The sequence below is a fragment of the Eupeodes corollae genome, chromosome 1 (genome assembly GCF_945859685.1).
Source record: "Eupeodes corollae chromosome 1, idEupCoro1.1, whole genome shotgun sequence".
Lineage (NCBI taxonomy): Eukaryota > Metazoa > Arthropoda > Insecta > Diptera > Syrphidae > Eupeodes > Eupeodes corollae.
Genome location: NC_079147.1, coordinates 223,250,066 through 223,268,152, shown reverse-complemented (window position 1 = coordinate 223,268,152; position 18,087 = coordinate 223,250,066). Strand labels below are relative to the sequence as shown.

Genomic DNA, 18,087 nt, shown 5'->3' with positions numbered 1-18,087 from the left:
TATTAAGAGTATGAATAATTTATTTAAACATTTTAGCAAATTGTATGATGTAAAATTCTTCATTAAACTGCAACATCATAATGAGTTGTTGATTTACTTTATTTGAAACTGTTTCAATAACTACAGTTGCTCCCAAAATTGAGAATTAGTTATTTGTTACTTTTCCTATTTAAGATGCAATATTTTTGAAAAATTCTTTTTAATTTCTATGTTTTATTATTTTTTCTTTTTACGAATACATAAAAAAAAACATTACTTAAACAATAAACAAAAAGTAATATTTAAAAAAAAAACCTCATTATCTCAACATTTCATCGCACAAAATTAAGCGTACACTTTGTATTTTTGGCTTCTAAATTAAGTATTAAAAAAAATGTACTTCTATATTAACTTGTTTTTGAATCCAAAGTCAATTCACACTTCTTGAAAGACCAGTTTCAACCAAAACTGTTCATCGCGTTCTTCGAAAGAATAATTTTAACGGCTGATCGGAAAAAACCTCTTACTTCCAAAATTAATGAGCGAAAACGTCTTAAACAAGTGGACATTTTTGGACGTTCTTAAAAGAAATATGCGTCAGTCTGCAGAAAAACTGAATCTATCAGTAACCTTTCACTTCTAACATGATAACGATTCAAAACACACATCATTTGTTGTGAAGGAATGGTTGCTGTATAATGCCAGAAAACAGCACAAGACCCCACCTCAGTCACCGGACCTCAATCCCATCGAGCATTTGTTACGGAATTTTGGGAAATTATACCCCGTCTTTTACTAAAAAGTTATTAAATCAATTCCACGGCGACTATAAGATTTGATTACGCCTAAAGGCGGCCCTACAAAATATTAAAATTACTGACCGATTGCACTTACGTCCTTTCTTTCCAAGGTCATGGAAACGCTGATTAATTGTCAGCTCAAGAAATATCTCGAAGATCGAAAGCTTCTTAATGACCGACAATACGGCTTTCGTAGCAATAGGTTCACTGGTGATCTTATGGTTCATCTCTCCGAACAGTGGAGCAAATCTTTACATCGCTTTGGAGAAAATAAGATTATTGCACTTGATATTTCAAAAGCATTTGATAGGGTTTGGAATCAGGCTCTCTTATCGAAAATGCGTGCTTTCGGTTTTTATGAATCCTTCCTTCATTGGATTAGTAATTACCTTTCGAATCGTTTAATACAAGTGGTATTGGAAGGATTCAAGTCTGAAAACCACAAAATAAATGCTGGAGTGCCCCAGGGCTCTGTTCTATCTCCAACAATCTTTCTCATTTTTATTAATGATCTCTTGTACTATAGTACTCTTAGCTTTTCATATTCGTTTTCAGATTCGTTTCATATTCGTGGAACTGCAACGACAAAGTATGATAAGCTCATTAAATTCCGACTTAAACAGCATTGTAGAATGGGGAATAAGAAACCGCGTGGAACTTAATGCTTCGAAAACCCAATGCTGTCTTCTATCGTTAAAGCGAGGTATACCCCCTTTACCATTATAAATCGATGGCACTTGTATCGAGGAGACTGAACATCTCAATATTCTCGGTATGTGTATCAACAACCACCTTTTGTGGTCCCATTACATACAAGATGTCGCCAAAAATGTCGCAAGATGTTTGGGTTGTCTATGGCGATGCAAAAAGTGTTTCTCCCCCTCTGATCTGGCTGTTGTCTACAAGACTTATATACGTCCGAAGCTTGAGTACAACTCCCATATCTGGGCTGGTGCTCCTGCAACTTACTTAAGCCCCTTGGACAGTATTGAACGTGGTGCATTTAGATTGATTTGTGATATTACCATCACTATTTCCTGTATTTTAATATTTAAAAATGTACCTAAAAAAGCTTGTTTTTCAAAAAACCTTAATTTTTAAAAATCGTTGGATAGTTTTTTTTTTTAAATTACTATTATTATTATTAATTTTATTAAATGGTAAATAAGTTACAAATTTAATAATTATTTAAACAAGAAATTAGCTGCCAGGGCTATCTACTAGGGAAGTTAAGTCTTTAATTGTAAAAGATAAGAAATATATACTCGTACATAGGTAGTTATTATTGTAGTTTTACGTGCCTCCCCAAATCGTTATGTTGCTCACTAGCAGAAAAATTAACGCCAGTGAATTCTTTGAGTTGTAATTTCTCTGGATCAAATGAGGGTTGATGAGGATTTTGGATTTCCTCTAACTTGTTCCATTATTATTATTTAAACCAAACTGCTTTAGGGAAAGCTTTTCCTTGCAGCATCTTTTCAACATAAAACGGGGCGTATATAGTACTCATTAACTCTTGCAGGCCACTTCCACTTATCAGAAAACTTATTGGAAGAATATAGGAGATAACCGGTGAAATCCACCCAATCTGAATTCGCATTTTGATAGACGGGACTCTGCTGAAGCTGCGGCAACGGTTTCTTTATTTTGTATATAAAGGGGCTGGTCAAATTTAATCACCAGGCATTTTTGGTCAAATTTGCAACACAAACTGCCATCTTAATGCAATGCAGTGTAAAGTGTATTATATTCGGACGGTGGAGAGTTTATGAACGGTTTTATGAATGATTTTAGTTTTTGCATTAAACAAGCCTGTTGTTATTGCGTGCATGTAGCCTTTCAATCCTGGAACATCGAAAATGCCAATAAACTTTGATGTCAAAGAGTGTCATATGGTTTTGGCTGTAACATTTCTTCGGAACACGCATTCACATTCTCAAAAACTAAATTTTTTAATCCGCCATCTGTTTTCTGAAATACTTCCAAAGGAAGTACTCCAAGTTATCCAGTTGATATAGCACAAGGTATTTTTTTCAGCTTTTGCCTTCGTGTGTCGGTTTCTTTTCCTATGGAAGAAGATGTGGCGATACATCTTATTCCACCCAAAGAATGTAATGTATTTAGTCCATCTAACGTTCTGACATTAAAGTTCGCGTTATTAAACTCAAATTGGTTAAATGAACCGCTGGAATCTGGTCGTGTGTGGCAATACATCTCCAACAACTGAGCATGAATAAAAAAAATTATAAGCTTGATATATGGCTTACCAACTTCTTAGAACCAAGCTTTCTGTATATAAATATAAGTAAAGGCTGCTTAGAATTGGAGACATGCATGATCTGGAACGCACAACTGATATAATGCTATGCCCTCTCTTTTTCTATTTTCAATGTTCCTTTTCAGAAACGTTTATAGGGTCTTAGGTAGGTAGGTAGAAATGGCCTTTGATTGAAAGGGATAGATTGATAGAGAATCTTCATAGCGATTATGTTAGAGCCATTTTGTCGCATTGAGAAAAAAGATTAGGTCTCTAATATTTGTCTCAGATAGCTCATCGAGTTCTTGAAAGAATGCTTTTCCAAAGCAGGACATTTGCAGAGGAAATGGATTATGATTTCACTTTCTCTTTGGTCACTACAACTACGGCAAAAGGTGTTGTAAGAGATACCCAACTTCTCTGCATGAACTCCTATAGGCCAATGTCCGGTACAAACCGCAACAATCCTGGCTATGTCTTGCCTTGGCCTGCAAAGAAGATCGTTTGTACGGGCTTTGTTATAGGTGGGCCATATCTTCCTAGATATAATGCAGTTGGGTAAATTGGTCCACCTTCGGTTTGATTCAGTTTGGTAGATAGAAAATGTTATGTTTTATTTATAATGCATACAATTTAAATTGAAAGAAAATACATATTATTATTCAATATTCGAGAAAATTTTTTATGGAAAATATTCTAATTGAAAAAACGGCCAACCTCTTTCACAGACGACGATGAACTGAAAAACTAGCAATAATGAGTGTACGTCGTATGTGTAATTTATATAACAGATTTTCATAGATTTATGTGTATGTGTAAAGTGTATAACAGAATGTCATAGCAAGAATTGAATGAATACAGGATACGTACTTAGCATAATAGTTAGCAAGATGGTATTTTAGAAATACAGTGTATGAATACATTAGACTCTCCGCCGAAAAAAAAAACTTAACTTAATTATTAAAAAAAAAACTTAATATTGGAATCTAATAGGGCGTTTGGTTTGTCTTCCTGAACGTCGTGGAGTGTGGACCTATGGATGTGGAGGTACAGTTCTAGTTACAGCTTCTGCTGATGCTTGAGGACGTGAAGTTGGAGTTTCAGTTGCAGCCTGTGTTGATGATGGTGCTTGAGATACCGGATGATGGCACACTATCACATCATGATCTGAAAATGAAACTGTCCGACGATCTTGTACGATAGGTTGTTGAGTTGGAGTCTTCTGGATTGTTGGCTTCGGAGCTGGGACATTCACGAGTCTGAGTTGGTCAATATGTCTTTTAAATATATAACCACTGTCTAATTTAACAATGTAATGTAATGAGCCCAACTTTTGCGTGATGAATCCTAGTTCCCATGCTGGTTTATTGTTTCTGTAAACTCGAACAGTTACTCGGTCACCAGTTTTGAGACTACGTATCGTACCATTTTGTGGAACAGTTGATGGTAACTCTTTAGTAGGTCTTATCGCATCTAAACGAATACGTAGCTGACGATGGTACAGGTACAGCTCTGCTGGACTTTTCCCAGAAGACAACGGTGTGGCTCGGAATAATTGTAGTATTTGATTTAGATGATCCGAGTTATTCTCCATCTTTTCAAGCTTTCTGCAAGTCCATTGGTTGCAGGATGTCCTGGCGCAATGAATATCTGAGTGATGCCTCGGTCCTTGCAGTATTTATCGAATATCTGATTTTTGAAAATCGTTGCATTGTCGGATACCAAGAAATTTGGATAACCGTGAAAGGAAAATATGTCCTCTAGAAGAGACATTGTTGTGGACGTGTCCGGTGCTTTCTTAATTGCTCTGACCTCGGGCCATTTAGACTTCGCGTCAATTAATATAAAGTAGAAATTACCATTTTTGGGTCCAGCGTAGTCAATGTGAACTCTTTGAAAATTTTCCTGTGGTTCTTCCCAATGATGTGTTGGTGCTTTTGCTGGAGATTTTTGGTTCAGGGCGCAGGCTTGACATGACCGTACTACTCGTTAAATATCTCGATCAATATTGTGCCAGTAACAGTATCTTCTCGCTAGCTGTTTCATGCGAACTATGCCTGGATGTGTTACATGAAGTTCGTCCAATATTGTCTTTTGAAAAATTTTTGGGATGTATACTCGTGAATCTCGGATTAAAATGTTACCTTGCAGTGTATATTCCTGTAAATAGCTTGTTCCGGCGTTGATTTCTTTTATTATTTTTGTCAGATCAGGGTCCTTAGATGTTTCTTGTGCTATCATTTGACTAGTGACGTTGGTTGAAGATATGTAGCTGAATGAATTGTTTTGGAGCTGAAAGATTTCATCATCGATTGTAGAATGTTCTTTGGAAGTTTTACTGACCGGATTTCTTGAGAAATAATCGGCATTGACATTTCGGTCGCCGTTTCGATGAATTATTTCATAGTTAAAATTAGACAAATAACTTGCGTACCTGAGCAATCTAGCGGCTGTCATGGGTGGCAAATTACTATGATGATGGAATATTCTTGCCAGAGGTTTGTTGTCCGTGATGAGCGTAAACTTTCTACCATATAAATAAGTAAAAAGTCGGTCAAGTGCAAATACAATAGCCAAGGCCTCGCGATCAATTTGGCTATAATTCATCTCAGACTTTGAAAGGGACCTTGATACGAAACAGATCGGTTTCTCGACTCCATCGATGATATGAGAAAGAACAGCGGCTACTCCCACAGGGCTGGCATCGCAAGCAACAGTGACTGGCAGTGAAGGGTCATATGGAACAAGCGTCTGTTCGCATCCGATCAAATGTTTAAGCTTGATGAATGCTGCTTCACATTTCGCTGACCAGAAAAAACCGGAATCCTTACAGAGTAGCTCGCGAATCGGGGCTGTGATAGTTGAATGGTTGGGGATGAATTTACTATAGTAAGTCACTAGTCCAAGAAATTGTTTTACTTCCTTCTCATTAGTTGGTCTTCGTGCATCGAGAATAGCTTCAACTTTCTTTGGATCTTTAGCAATTGTCTTGAACAATATAAGGTAACCAAGGTACGATATCTTGGTTGCAAAAAATTTACATTTTGATCTATTTATATGCAAGTCATTGTCTTGAAGTCTCTGGAAGCATTTCAATAGATTATCTTCGCATTCTCTTAGGGATTCGCCATGTACGATGATATCGTCGAAGTATGAAACAACTCCGGTTAGGCCGTTTAAAATTTGGTCCAAGATTCGATGAAATTCACTCGGAGCTGATTTGATGCCAAAGCTTAAGCGGTTCATTTTGAATGTGCCTTTGTGCGTCGAAATTGTTTGAACCATCGCACTTACTTCATCTACTTCAATATGAAGGTATGCTTTGTATAGATCTAATTTACAGAAGTATCTTGAATTCCTGAGGTTGTTCACTATTTCGTCAATTCGGGGAATCGGGTAGTGCGCGTGTGTGAGCTGTTTGTTGACAGCAACTTTATAGTCAAAGCATAACCTAACGTTTCCATCTGGTTTTGGCACAGCTACTATGGGTGATCCCCAATCACTTTTGTCGATGGCTGTGATTATGTTGTCTTTCTCCAGCATGGAAAGCTCACGTTCGACTTTGTCACGAATAGCAAACGGTATGGTTGTTGCTTTGATGAAAACTGGCCTTGCATTAATTCTTAGCTGTAAAGAGCACTTGACACCTGGAATCTTGACTACTGACTGCTCGAAAATTTTTGGAAATAATTTCACAAATTGGTCAACTGATTTTACCTGGAAAACATCTTGAATATTATTTTTGATTGACTGATTGATGACTTTGTCTATTTCTTGAAGGCTTATATGCAGACGCTGAATCCACGTTCGACCAATCAATGATGAAAACCCCTCCGGTACAATGAACAGTTGTTCAACAGATTCGATGTTGTTGAATTTCACTGGAACGTCGATGACTCCTAGAGGTGACACAATACCGGCGTCGTACGTTCTGAACTTCAAAGAGCATGGCTGGAGTTTGATATTCAACTTCAGCTGTTCGAATTTATTAATGGGAATCAGGGTATATCCGGAACCCGAGTCAACTTCAAACTTCACGGCTTTGTTGGCTATAAATACTTCAACTTCATATTTCTGTGTTGTTAAATTTGTGGAAAACAAATCAACGACTTCCATATGGTTGAGATTTAGATCGCTCTGATCAAAATTTGATTGGAAATCAGCGTAATCTGTGATGTTTGATACAGTTCTGGATGTTGACTGGTGATTTTTATTCTTGACAAGCGTAGATATGCACACTTTTGACACGTGCCCTTTTTTGTGACAGGAACCACATCTCAGTTTGTCAGGCGCTACCCTACAATCTGTTTACATGTGATTGTTCCTACCACATCTGATACACAGATCATCAATTCCGATTTCTCTAAAATTAACTCTGTAATTGGCATTTCTTTTGCTGGAAGTGTTTCTTCTTCTGGAATGTGTTCGTGACCCGGCTTTCTTTGAGGATTCACGTCTGGATTTTGAAATTAAGTTGATGTTCGTCTGTGCTGAATTGATTGAAGTATAAGATTGAGCAACCTCGTTGGCATTAATCTTAGCTGTCTCATAAGCTAAAGTTTTTGTTACCACTGCACTGAAATCCAAATCGGTCTCTAAAAGTTTCTCTCGAATGCTATTGTCTCTAAGTCCTCGAATAAAATGTCCTCTCAAAAACAAGTCAGTGACGGATAACCCACATGAGCAGTTCAATTGACAATCGATGGCTAGTTTTTGCAATGCAGCCACGTACTCAGAACAACTTTCGTTAGGTTGTTGAACTCTCATCAAGAGGCGATGCTGACCCACGAGAACATTAACAGAAGGTGCGAGCTTCACTTTGAGAACTTTGACAATGTCTGTATAGCTGGATTCTTCAATGGTTCTTGGTGCTAGAAAATGCTTACATTTGTCGTAGAGATTAGGTCCGATTGAATTCAAGAATGTCCTCTTCTGAATAACTGGGTCGGTTAAATTCTTCAAAGCACAAAAGTTCTCGAATCTCTCTATATATTGTAGAAAATTTTCATTATCTGGATTGAAAACCTCAAAATTCGAAGCGATAATCGTCGTTGAAATTGAACTGGAATCATGTGCAGCAGCACCAACGTTGTTTTGTAAGCTCATCATATCTCTCATAGCCTGGAGAAACTGGCTAAATTGTGCAGCGTCCATAATTCGGCTTTTATCTCGTCGCCAAAATGTTATGTTTTATTTATAATGCATACAATTTAAATTGAAAGAAAATACATATTATTATTCAATATTCGAGAAAATTCTTTATGGAAAATATTCTAATTGAAAAAACGGCCAACCTCTTTCACAGACGACGATGAACTGAAAAACTAGCAATAATGAGTGTACGTCGTATGTGTAATTTATATAACAGATTTTCATAGATTTATGTGTATGTGTAAAGTGTATAACAGAATGTCATAGCAAGAATTGAATGAATACAGGATACGTACTTAGCATAATAGTTAGCAAGATGGTATTTTAGAAATACAGTGTATGAATACATTATAGAAAAGATTTTACTTCAAGAGGAATGTTAACCATTTCCGCAAGTGAGCTATGAAGGGCCGATCCTTGCCTGGCTAGCTCGTCAGCCCGTTCATTTCCCACGATACCACTATGGCCCGGAACCCAGATCAGGGTGACACCGAGGTTAATATTCAGGTTCGCAAGCTCATCGCGACATTGCTGGACCAATTTAGATGAGGATATGGCCGAGTTAATGGCTTTGACAGCTGCCTGACTGTCTGTAAAGATAGCCACATTTCGGTTTTGGTTTGGGATTTGTTTAAGTATCTTACATGCCTCCCTTATTGCCAGCAGTTTAGCCTGAAAAACGCTAGCAAAGTCAGGAAGTCTAAAGGATTTTGGTACATTTAGGGACTCAGAAAAGATCCCAGAACCAACTCCGCACTCCATCTTTAAGCCGTCAGTCAATCTTCTTTCGATGGGAAAATAACCTTAAAACCCTTACCAAGGTTCAAAGTAGGAGTGCAGTAGTCAGTGTCTACCGAGATAATGTCTGAGGGAATCAATTTCGTAGTGTTGCTGTGACCATAAGGTTTTGACAACCAGCTATTTGATTCCTTCAGCCTAATAGCGCTGCAGGAAACTATGTATTTAATAAAAAGGTCGATTGGTAGAAGATCCAAAATAACGTTTAAGGCGTCCGTTGGGCAAGTACGCATGTGGTGCCCACGCAAGCTGTTCTCTGAACCTTCTTTAGCTTATTAATGTTATAGGCTTTGCTAAGAACAGGCCACCACACAATCGAACCATATGTTAAGATAGGGCGTACTACGGCTGTGTACGTCCATAAACTCATCTTCGACTGAAGTCCCCACTTTTTGCCGAAAGTTTTGTTGCAGGCGTAGAAGGCAACACAGGCCTTCTTAACCCGTACTTCAATATTTAGTTTCCAGTTTAGTTTAGGGTCGAGTATAACTCCCAAATATTTTGCACTGGAAGACAATGATAGGATTTGACCATTGAGTCGAGGTAGCGTGAAGGGCGGTACTTTAGTTTTGGTGGTAAAGAGCAACAGTTCAGTTTTACTTTGGTTAACTAATAGTCCACAACTCGTGGCCCAGTTGCTAACTTTCTTCAAAGCTGACTCCGTGATTTCACTAATCACAGAGGTGTACTTTCCTGACACCAATAGTACCAAATCATCTGCGTAGGCTACCGCCTTCACTCCACATCTCTCTAATTTAACGAGAATTGTATCCATGACCAGAAGACATAGAAGAGGCGAAAGAACACCACCCTGGGGTGTGACCATTGAGTCGAGGTAGCGTGAAGGGCGGTACTTTAGTTTTGGTGGTAAAGAGCAACAGTTCAGTTTTACTTTGGTTAACTAATAGTCCACAACTCGTGGCCCAGTTGCTAACTTTCTTCAAAGCTGACTCCGTGATTTCACTAATCACAGAGGTGTACTTTCCTGACACCAATAGTACCAAATCATCTGCGTAGGCTACCGCCTTCACTCCACATCTCTCTAATTTAACGAGAATTGTATCCATGACCAGAAGACATAGAAGAGGCGAAAGAACACCACCCTGGGGTGTTCCCCTACTTACGTGTTTTGTTGCGATTGTATTGCCTAGAGAGGCTTGAATCTTCCTACCACTGAGCATGGAAATAATCCATTCTCGAATGAAGTGTTCTACACCGAACTTAACGAGCGATTCTTCTATGGATTCGGTAAGGACGTTGTTAAAAGCACCTTCTATGTCTAGGAAGGTGGCAAGAGTAAATTCTTTATAATGGATTGTTTGTTCTACAGTACGCACTACCTCATGGAGGGCAGTCTCCGTAGATTTGCCCTTAAGATAAGCATGCTGAGAGCTTTCGAAAGGTCGTCCAACTAGGATTTCTCTAATATGGTAATCAAGAATGCGCTCCAAGGTTTTAAGCACAGAAGATGTTAAGCTTATTGGTCTGAAATCTTCGCGGATTTGTGACCTCGCCTACCCACTTTCGGGAAAAAAAACTACTTTGACCTGTCTCCACGACATGGGTACATGTTTGAGAAGGAGACATCCTTTGAAAATTTGTTCCAGCCATGGAGCTGCCACATCATGTAACTTTTGAAGCATAACTGGCAGTATGCCATCCATGCCTGGGGATTTATATGGAGAAAAAGTATTGATGGCCCACAAAATATTTTCTCTGGTTATAACGGAATTGACTTGCTCCATATGAGCTACGTTTAGCTCTGTTGTTTCAAGCGATTCGGGGTTATCACTCTCGCAACCCGGAAAGTGCGTCTTCATCAGTAGCTCAAGAGATTCGGCTGGAGAGGCTGTCCAGGTTCCATCAGGCTTTTTTAGAAATGAAGGATTACAATATTCCTTCGATAAAACTTTGCTGAGCCTTGCGGAGTCCTTTATGTCTTCGATTGATTGACAGTATCCTCTCCAGCCTTGTCTTTTGGCTGATGACAGGGCTTGTTTGTAAATTTTAAGAGAGTCTTTATACGGTTGGTTAAACTTATGTTTGTGGCAGATATTGAAAATTGTCCTCGTCATTTTCCAAAGACTCGACAGTTCTTCATTCCACCACTGACTCAAACACCATGTTTCTCTTAACTGCCGCTAGAGCTCACGTCGGATGCTTAAGGAATTTTGTTTGGGTCATCACCAGAAACCCCTTAGAATAAGTGTGGCAAGTTTCAAAATTGTTGGATTTTTTTTGAGAAGGCATGTTGCCTGAACCTAACCATTGATCGAATTGAATCTAAATAAAGGTGCAATCAAAATCATTGTTTAGAACCGGTGCTCCACTATTATAAACATCTTTTGTGTATATTTTATTAGTTCATGTTAATATTAAAACTATGTTTTTTAATTTTGTGCATGGGGTTTATTGTACTATATTTGTCCTTATGATGAGCCTTGGTAGTAGATTGCCGCTTTCCTTATTGTTATGGATAGGTAATTTTTATTCTCTCAATGTAAATACAAAATTATCACAATAGAAATTAATCCTTTAAGGAACTTGATGATCCATTTATTTTGCACTAGGGTCATTTACAAAAATATATATATATATACAAGAATATATAAAATACTTTATGAATAAAACAGTAAATTGTAGTCAAAAAATATGCCAGTGTTCTTGCGTTTGGATTTTGTTCATATACTTAAGTCCTTTTTATTCTTCTTTATCTAACTCAGGCAATGGCCATCCTCGAGTTTTAAGTTCACTAATTATACACATAGCATAATCATGTGCAGCTTCACATCTAAAACATACAAGTATTTATATTATTGTTAAATATTTATTATTTTATTGAAAACATTTAGTTTTTAATTACTTACTTGTCTTTGCATACCACTTTACCATTGCATAGATGTGCTATTTCAATAGTTTCGTCCTCTTTTCCATCAAAAGCCATTGATGTAAGATCGGCAAGTTTTTCAGCATCTAATTTACAATCATCTTGAAGCTGATACACATTTAAGTTGAAAAAGAATAAAATAGTGGCTAATGTTGAATATAAGTTGTAAAAGCTGTAAAACTTTACCATATTCATTTGGTCCATAAGACAGTGTCGGAAGCATTTTGTACTCTGTGGAACATCCTCAGAATTTCGTATAATATTTTTGTAATCATCTGTGAAAAAAAGAAAAGAAATATAATACAACTCTGGAATTAAATTGTCTTGTTCACTACGTCCTGAGAGTAATATTGTGTCCTAAACTTTAATCTACTTTTAAACTTAAAAATCTGTCAATCAGGGTTTTAAATAAATAAATAGATTAGGTGGCGGAGCAGCTCGTAGAGAATCAGGGCCAAGTGACTTAAAACTGTCAACCATGTTTGTGTGTGAGTAATGAAGGGACAAGTAAGAAGGAGACCTACAGTTTTTATGCAAAATCAGAACGGTTTATTGCACTTTTCACTTTAAAAATGATTCTTGGAAGATTTGTCTTTTCCTCGCAAGAGAAAGGACCCAAGAAAAAAAACTTTAGTCGGCACATTTAAGGATTCTACCCTACACTTCTGGCATGATAATCATACGCACTAACTACCATGCAAGGTTCTTAAGGAATATAATAGCTTTGAACTAATTTGTCTATGTTCTCTTGAATACTGGTAGGAGGCCACATAGGCAAATCATTTAAGCTTAAGAAATTTATATTATAAAACTAGCTGACCCGACAAACGTTGTTTTTTCTTATAAATAATTTCTAGAAAATATTTTGCTTGAATTAAATAACTAACTTAAAGTAAGTGTGTAAGGATGTAATATATAAGTGGGAGAGGTAAGGCAACACAATGTACAATCATTTTTGTGATCCCATCTTTCGCCAATACTAACAAACTGGATGGTTTGCCTACTCGAGAGCATACCACGTATAACATATCTGTGTGAAAAAAATAAAGTGCTCAAATCTAAGCCGCAGACAGATATCGTTTGGCCTTGAGACTTTTTGATTGCAAATTGCCAATCTAATTGCAAATTGAAGACGTTTGAGTTGAATTGGCACATCTGTGTTCGCCTCGGAATTTGCCATTTAGAATTATGGATTCGGTAACATTTTTTATTAATTTTTTAACAACTAATCGCGAGCCGTTGCGCAGCCGTAGTAGATTCAAATTACGACGCAAAATTACCGGATGCTGTTCACTAAACTGCAGAACTCAAAATTAACATAAGAATTGAATGTTTTACTCAGCAGAGGCAGAGAGGAATATGGGAGCACCCAACGATTATCAATGTACTTGTCTGCGCTGTTTATATTGTTAAGAAATGATTTTCCGTAATTATCGAGATTTCTTCTATTATATGTTGGATATCCATCAACATGTGTGATCGTATCGTTAGTGAAATTTTTCGGAAAACTTTCCATCTGGCTTGCAAGGCGATGAACGATTCATATTGCCGCATCTGCTATGAATCATGTTTGTTGTAACAATATCAACATCAATATCATTTGATCAGTAGAGGGATCTAGAATTTCCGCACAAAATATAGATTCGCGCAGGACGTATTTTATCGACTAACCAAACCAAAATGTAAGCATGAGATAATCCGCGCTTTTGCCATTCAACGCTATACATTTAGCAACGTGTAGCACCGAATGCATGTAATTTTGTAATTAAATTTATCAAAGTCTTCAATTTTTGTCTGTATACATGATTTGCTGACAAAGCTCACTAAATTGTAGAATAACTTTGTTTTGATCGTGTCTAATCATCAACCGATACGCATAAAAATCCTTCGAGCTGAAATTCTTGTTTCGGCACCTGTTGCGGGATCTCGTTGTATAATTTTCATTCAATACCCCACTTGTCCCTTCCAAAACATTAGCGATATTGGAGAGCGTCATATGATCGGTGTGTATCAGCAATAAACTGTAGATTATTATTATTTCTACGAATCTCGATTTCTCGCGTTAGATCGCCAACCATCAGGATTTCAGCAACATCGTCAGGAACAGGTGCAATTAATCTATACGAATATGCTCTCCAGAAGGTGTTTTATCAGGATTGATGACAATAGCGTGATTATCGTGATTTGTAATTTGTGCATATCCGCATCAAGGCTAAATTCACCAACATAAGCCTAATATGCGCGCATGCCCCAACAGAGGGGAAAGATGAAGACACCAAAGACATATTCTTCGAGCTCTTGGACAAGACATATGAGCAGTGCCCTGGCTATGACATTAAAATTGTCTTAGGAGATTTTAATGCCAAGCTAGGAAGAGAAGACATCTTTGGTGGCATAATCGGAAGATACAGCCTGAACGACAGCACCTCCGACAACGGATTCAGGGTGATCGATTTCGCTGCGGGGCGAGACGTTCTGGTAGCTAGTACGCAGTTCACGCATCTTAATATCCACAAGGGGACATGGAAATCTCCTGATCAATCAACCATCAACCAGTTTGACCACATTGCGATCGACGCACGACACTTCTCCAGTATCCAGGTTATCCGAACATATAGGGAGGCCAACATTGACTCGGACCACTACCTCGTTGTAGCCAAGGTACGGCTACGGATATCCCGATCCAAGCCAAAACAAGGAAGTACTGTGAGAAGATTCGACGTTAGACGGCTACAATCGCAAGAGACTGCCATGTCCTTTTCCGATCGAGTCTCTAATAACCTCTTAAGGAGTCCTATGCTTCCTGCATTAAGCATTGAAAACCAGTGGCAACATTGCCTTGCAGCCATCAGAGATGCCGCCTCTGAAGTGCTAGAGCTGCTCGCGAGCTCTACGAGCAGAAGAGGAGAGAGGAACACCGGCTTCTTAGATGGAAAAAAAGAGAGCATGAGAAGCGCGCGATCGAGGAGATAGAGAAATGTCACAACAGAAATGAGGTTCGTAAATTTTACCAAAAGGTAAAAAAAAACCTCCCAAGGGTACCAGCCACGAACCGAAGCCTGTAAAGACGATCAGGGGAACATCGTAGTAGAACCGCAGTCGATGCTGAGAATATGGAAAGATCACTTCTCCAAATTATATAACGGCGATGACGAACCGAATTCCGCTGTAAGGGAGATAGAACCACTCAACCTCGGCGACACAGATCAACAATTCCGCCTACCCGACCTCGAAGAAGTGAAGATACCTATATCTAAACTTAAGTCAAACAAAGCTGCTGGAGCTGACGGCATCGCTACTCAACTATTTAAAGCAGCAGGCGATGACTTGGTACGGAGCATGCACCAACTCATCTGCAAAATATGGTCGGAAGAAAGCATGCCCGATGAGTGGAATCTCATCATAGTGTGCCCGATGCATAAGAAAGGAGACCCTCTAAACTGCGCCAACTACAGAGGCATCAGTCTCCTTAACATTGCGTATAAGATCCTCTCTGCCGTATTATGTGAACGTCTGAAGCCATTCGTCAACAACCAGATTGGTCCTTATCGGTGTGGCTTCAGACCAGAAAAGTCCACTATCGACCAAATATTCACACTACGGCAGATCTTGGAAAAAACCCAGGAGCTTCAAATCGATACCCACCATCTCTTTATGGATTTTAAAGCCGCGTATGACAGCATCTATAGGGAAGAGCTCTACCGAGCAATGTCTAGTTTTGGCATCCCTGTCAAACTTATCCGTTTGTGCAAAATGACGATGGAGAATGCATGCTGCTCTATCAAGGTCGGAAAAGGTCTTACCGATTCAGTTGATGTCAAAAAAGGTTTTAGACAAGGCGATGCACTGTCATGCGACTTCTTCAATATCGTTCTGGAAAGAATTGTGCAAAACTCAACCGTCAACACTAGAGGCACAATCTTCCAAAGATCCATCCAATTACTCGGATACGCAGATGATATTGACATAATTGGAAGATCAAAGCGTGATGTCAGTGGAGCGTTTTTAAGTATTGCGACGGAAGCGAAAAAAGATGGGTTAAGTGGTCAATGAGGGCAAGTCCAAGTATATGCTGTCATCAAAAAAGGACACTGAACGATGACGTATTGGACAAAACGTCACCATGGACAGCTATAACTTTGAGGTATTTAAGGACTTTGTCTACCTAGGCACCGCTATTAATACAGACAACGACACCACCGCTGAAATCAAACGAAGAATAACTCCTGTAAATCGCTGCTTCTTTGGACTGTCAAAGAAGGATGAGAGCGTCTTAGGATGCTTCGAGAGAAAAATTCTTCGGGTGATTTTTGGTCCCGTACGCATAGATGGAGAATGGAGTAGAAGATATAACGACGAACTGTATGGGCTGTACAGCGACACTGACCTATTTAGCAGAATTAAAGTCCAACGGCTTAGATGGCTAGGTCATGTAGAGCGGATGGACAACAACGTTCCAGCCCGGAAGGTCTTCGAATCCAATCCCGAGGGACGGCGCAGTAGAGGAAGACCGCGACTCAGGTGGCGCACCCAGGTGGGAGAGGACCTCAACCAACTTGGCGTGCGAAACTGGAGACAGCTAGCTAGGGACCGAGCTGGCTGGAGACGCATGTTGGTTGAGGTCCAGGTCCGCCCCGGACTGTAGCGCCACCTTAAGTAAGTAAGTAATTTTTGCATGTGTGATTTGAATATTTTCAACAATTCATTGTGCTCATTCAATAGACCATCCAGGTCGCTGACGATGCGTCTGGCAAAAAGTGAGTCGATGTTATTAGAGCCATAACGTGCATCCACACGACTATCTTCAACGCCCATAAAGTAAATTTGTAAAAATTTAAGTGCCTCATTCGGCATTGGCAGCAATAAGCCCATTTTGTGATAAATTTGGGCTTCGATTTTGAACATTGAAATGAAGTTTTGGCAATTGTTGATTGCATTATTCTTAACTATTTCTGGTGCTCAGAACGATGTAATTTGGAAACACGAATTAAGTGTTGAAATTGACTTTAAGAACAGATTATAATCCGGATCTGTACCGATAATTAAACTGCTCAATGGGTCCGGTGGTGTCTGAATTGCAGGTAATTGCACCTTTTCTGAGAACAACACATCCTTGGGGTTTTAACTTAAAAATTATGAATAACACAAATATGAATAATAAACAATTACAGCCCCTGATAACTGATCAATTATTACTTGCGCAGTTATTGGCCGAGTTTAAAATTATTAAATTAACAATATTTTGTATACAATAACACTTAGCAATATAAAAAATAGGTGAAAACCTATTCTCAGACTTAACGAATGTATATGCAAAATTTCATTGAAATTGGTTAAGCCGTTTCGGAGGAGTATGGCAGCTAACACTGTGACAGGAAAATTTTATATATTAGATGTTATTAAGTGTGATATAAAGGAGTCTTTAAAAGCTAAGAACTTGTCTAAAATACTCATTGACTTTTTTGTAATTGCACGAAGGCATTTCATCCATGAATGTAGCGACATTAAAAATTATGTAAGATACAAAAATTGGTATTTTAGATTAGTAACTACCAGTTAAAGAAAATTCTTTTAGCTTACCTTCATTTGGCTTGGGGTCACATTTATCACCAAAACTTTCCAGTGCCCCGATAGCATCACTTTCTGTCATCCCCTAAAAGCACATTTAAGAAACACTTCTTCGAGCAACTTATCGAGTCAAAATTATCCCTCACCTCTATAACCTGCCAACTTGCAGTAGCGATTAATAGTGAAAAAAATATCTTCTTCATAATTAAAACACTTTTTAATCAACTAGTCAACTAAACAGTGAAACACTTTCTATTTATACCTAGAAACCTACTCAATTGCATTTTATAATTAATTCAATTCAATTATCCATTTTGATAAAAATCTAAAATATAGAAATTAACAATAGTTGACACAGTATCCCATTTCCCGAGTGTCAAATAATTGCCCATCCAGACTTTATGCACGCAAATAAAAACAAGCTACATGCGATTAACAAGAACAAGTGCAATTGTCATTTTGAGATGATAAAGTTATGATAAGTTCGTCAGAAAAATAAAAATATGGAGATACACTTCCTAAGCTTGAAAGTCACAATGAATAAACACTCTTTGCATTTTATCAAAAATTATAACAACGTTGATAAACATTTGACTGGGTTTTTTGTTTAAATTTTCAGTCAATAGTACAATTCGAAAACATTCTAA

At 38.2% G+C, this 18,087-nt stretch overlaps 2 protein-coding genes across 2 annotated transcripts; both read right to left on the bottom strand.

Annotated features, from left to right (window-relative positions):
* Positions 1 to 5,025: 5,025 nt before the first annotated feature.
* Positions 5,026 to 7,152, bottom strand: LOC129948852 (uncharacterized protein K02A2.6-like). The gene has a single exon (XM_056059969.1). It carries the CDS (start codon positions 7,150 to 7,152, stop codon positions 5,026 to 5,028), a length of 2,127 nt encoding a protein of 708 aa, XP_055915944.1.
* Positions 7,153 to 11,514: 4,362 nt separating this feature from the next.
* On the bottom strand, positions 11,515 to 17,743 carry LOC129939463 (uncharacterized). Its single transcript, XM_056047487.1, has 5 exons — positions 17,587 to 17,743; positions 17,453 to 17,525; positions 12,059 to 12,147; positions 11,853 to 11,980; positions 11,515 to 11,776 (listed from the first exon to the last, which is right to left on the bottom strand). Exons 1-5 carry the CDS (start codon positions 17,641 to 17,643, stop codon positions 11,686 to 11,688), a joined length of 438 nt encoding a protein of 145 aa, XP_055903462.1. The 5' UTR covers positions 17,644 to 17,743; the 3' UTR covers positions 11,515 to 11,685.
* Between the last annotated feature and the right edge of the window lie 344 nt (positions 17,744 to 18,087).